The sequence below is a fragment of the Trichosurus vulpecula genome, chromosome 1, assembly GCF_011100635.1.
Source record: "Trichosurus vulpecula isolate mTriVul1 chromosome 1, mTriVul1.pri, whole genome shotgun sequence".
Taxonomy (NCBI): domain Eukaryota; kingdom Metazoa; phylum Chordata; class Mammalia; order Diprotodontia; family Phalangeridae; genus Trichosurus; species Trichosurus vulpecula.
In genome coordinates, this window is record NC_050573.1 from 64234839 (window position 1) to 64236016 (window position 1178).

General features: G+C 45.1%; 1 protein-coding gene across 1 annotated transcript; it reads right to left on the bottom strand.

The window, feature by feature from the left end:
* On the bottom strand, window positions 1–718 carry LOC118828460 (60S ribosomal protein L19-like). Its single transcript, XM_036735078.1, has one exon. The coding sequence runs from the start codon at window positions 686–688 to the stop codon at window positions 80–82; it is 609 nt and encodes a 202-aa protein (XP_036590973.1). The 5' UTR covers window positions 689–718; the 3' UTR covers window positions 1–79.
* Between the last annotated feature and the right edge of the window lie 460 nt (window positions 719–1178).

The window sequence follows — 1178 nt, forward strand, 5'->3', positions numbered from 1 at the left end:
TTTTTTTTTTGACAGTCTGTCAAGTTTTATTGTATAAGCCAAATAGAAGGGTACTATGTACAGAGGAGATAGGGGAGGATCATTTCTTAGTCTCCTCCTCCTTGGACAAGGTCTTGATGATCTCCTCTTTCTTAGCCTGCAGACGCTCTTCCCGACGCTTTCGTGCTTCCTTAGTCTTGGACCGGTGAGCTTCAGCCTGGTCAGCCAAGAGCTTCTTCCGGGCCTTGTCTGCCTTCAGTTTATGAATGTGCTCCATGAGGATCCGCTTATTCTTAAACACATTTCCCTTCACCTTCAAGTACAGGCTGTGGTACATGTGGCGGTCAATCTTTTTGGATTCCCGGTATCTTCGGAGCAGACGGCGCAGAATCCGCATTCGCCTCAGAATCCGCATTCGCCTCATCCATGTCACCTTCTCAGGCATAGGAGCATTGGCAGTACCCTTTCTCTTACCAATACCCATGTGCCTGCCCTTCTGTCGAGCCAGAGTATTTTTCCGGCATCTAGCACGAGAGTGCACAGTAATGGGCTTCCGGATGATCAGACCATCTTTAATCAGCTTCCGGATCTGCTGACGGGAATTGGCATTGGCAATTTCATTGATCTCATTGGGGTCAAGCCATACCTTCTTCTTTCCACATCGAAGGACACTAGAGGCAAGCCTCTTCTGAAGCCTGAGCATACTCATGGCTGCAGCCGCAGCGCGGAAAAGGAAAAGAGAGAGAACCACAGCATAGTTTTGAGATATGCGGGAGCCAGCTCCTACCAGTTAGGTGGAACCAATTATGAAGTTTTCAGTGTGAGCATTTGTATTTCAAAAATTCAGAAAGATTACAAATCAGATATTGGTTTACTATTGTGTTGATTTCTAGATTGGAGAGAGTAATGGAGGACATGTTAATCCTACTTATTAAACATTCAAATGTGTCGTGCATACTTTTTTTGGAGAAAAAAAACATTTCTTAAACATTTGGTAGCATAAGCCTGGTCAGATTTGTGCTTTAAGGATATCACTTTGACAACTGAGTGGAGGATAGGATTAGGAGAAACTCAGAGCAGGGGGACCCAGTAGGAGGCTATCAAAGTGGTCCATGTGTGAGATGATGAGAGCCTTTATGAGAAGTGAAACTGTGTGATCTGAGAGGAGGGGACAAATGTCAAGGAAGACTCAACAAAGT

Coding starts and splice junctions, on each gene's coding strand:
- LOC118828460 (XM_036735078.1), bottom strand. CDS start 688: ATGAGTATGCTCAGGCTTCAGAAGAGGCTTGCCTCTAGTGTCCTTCGA.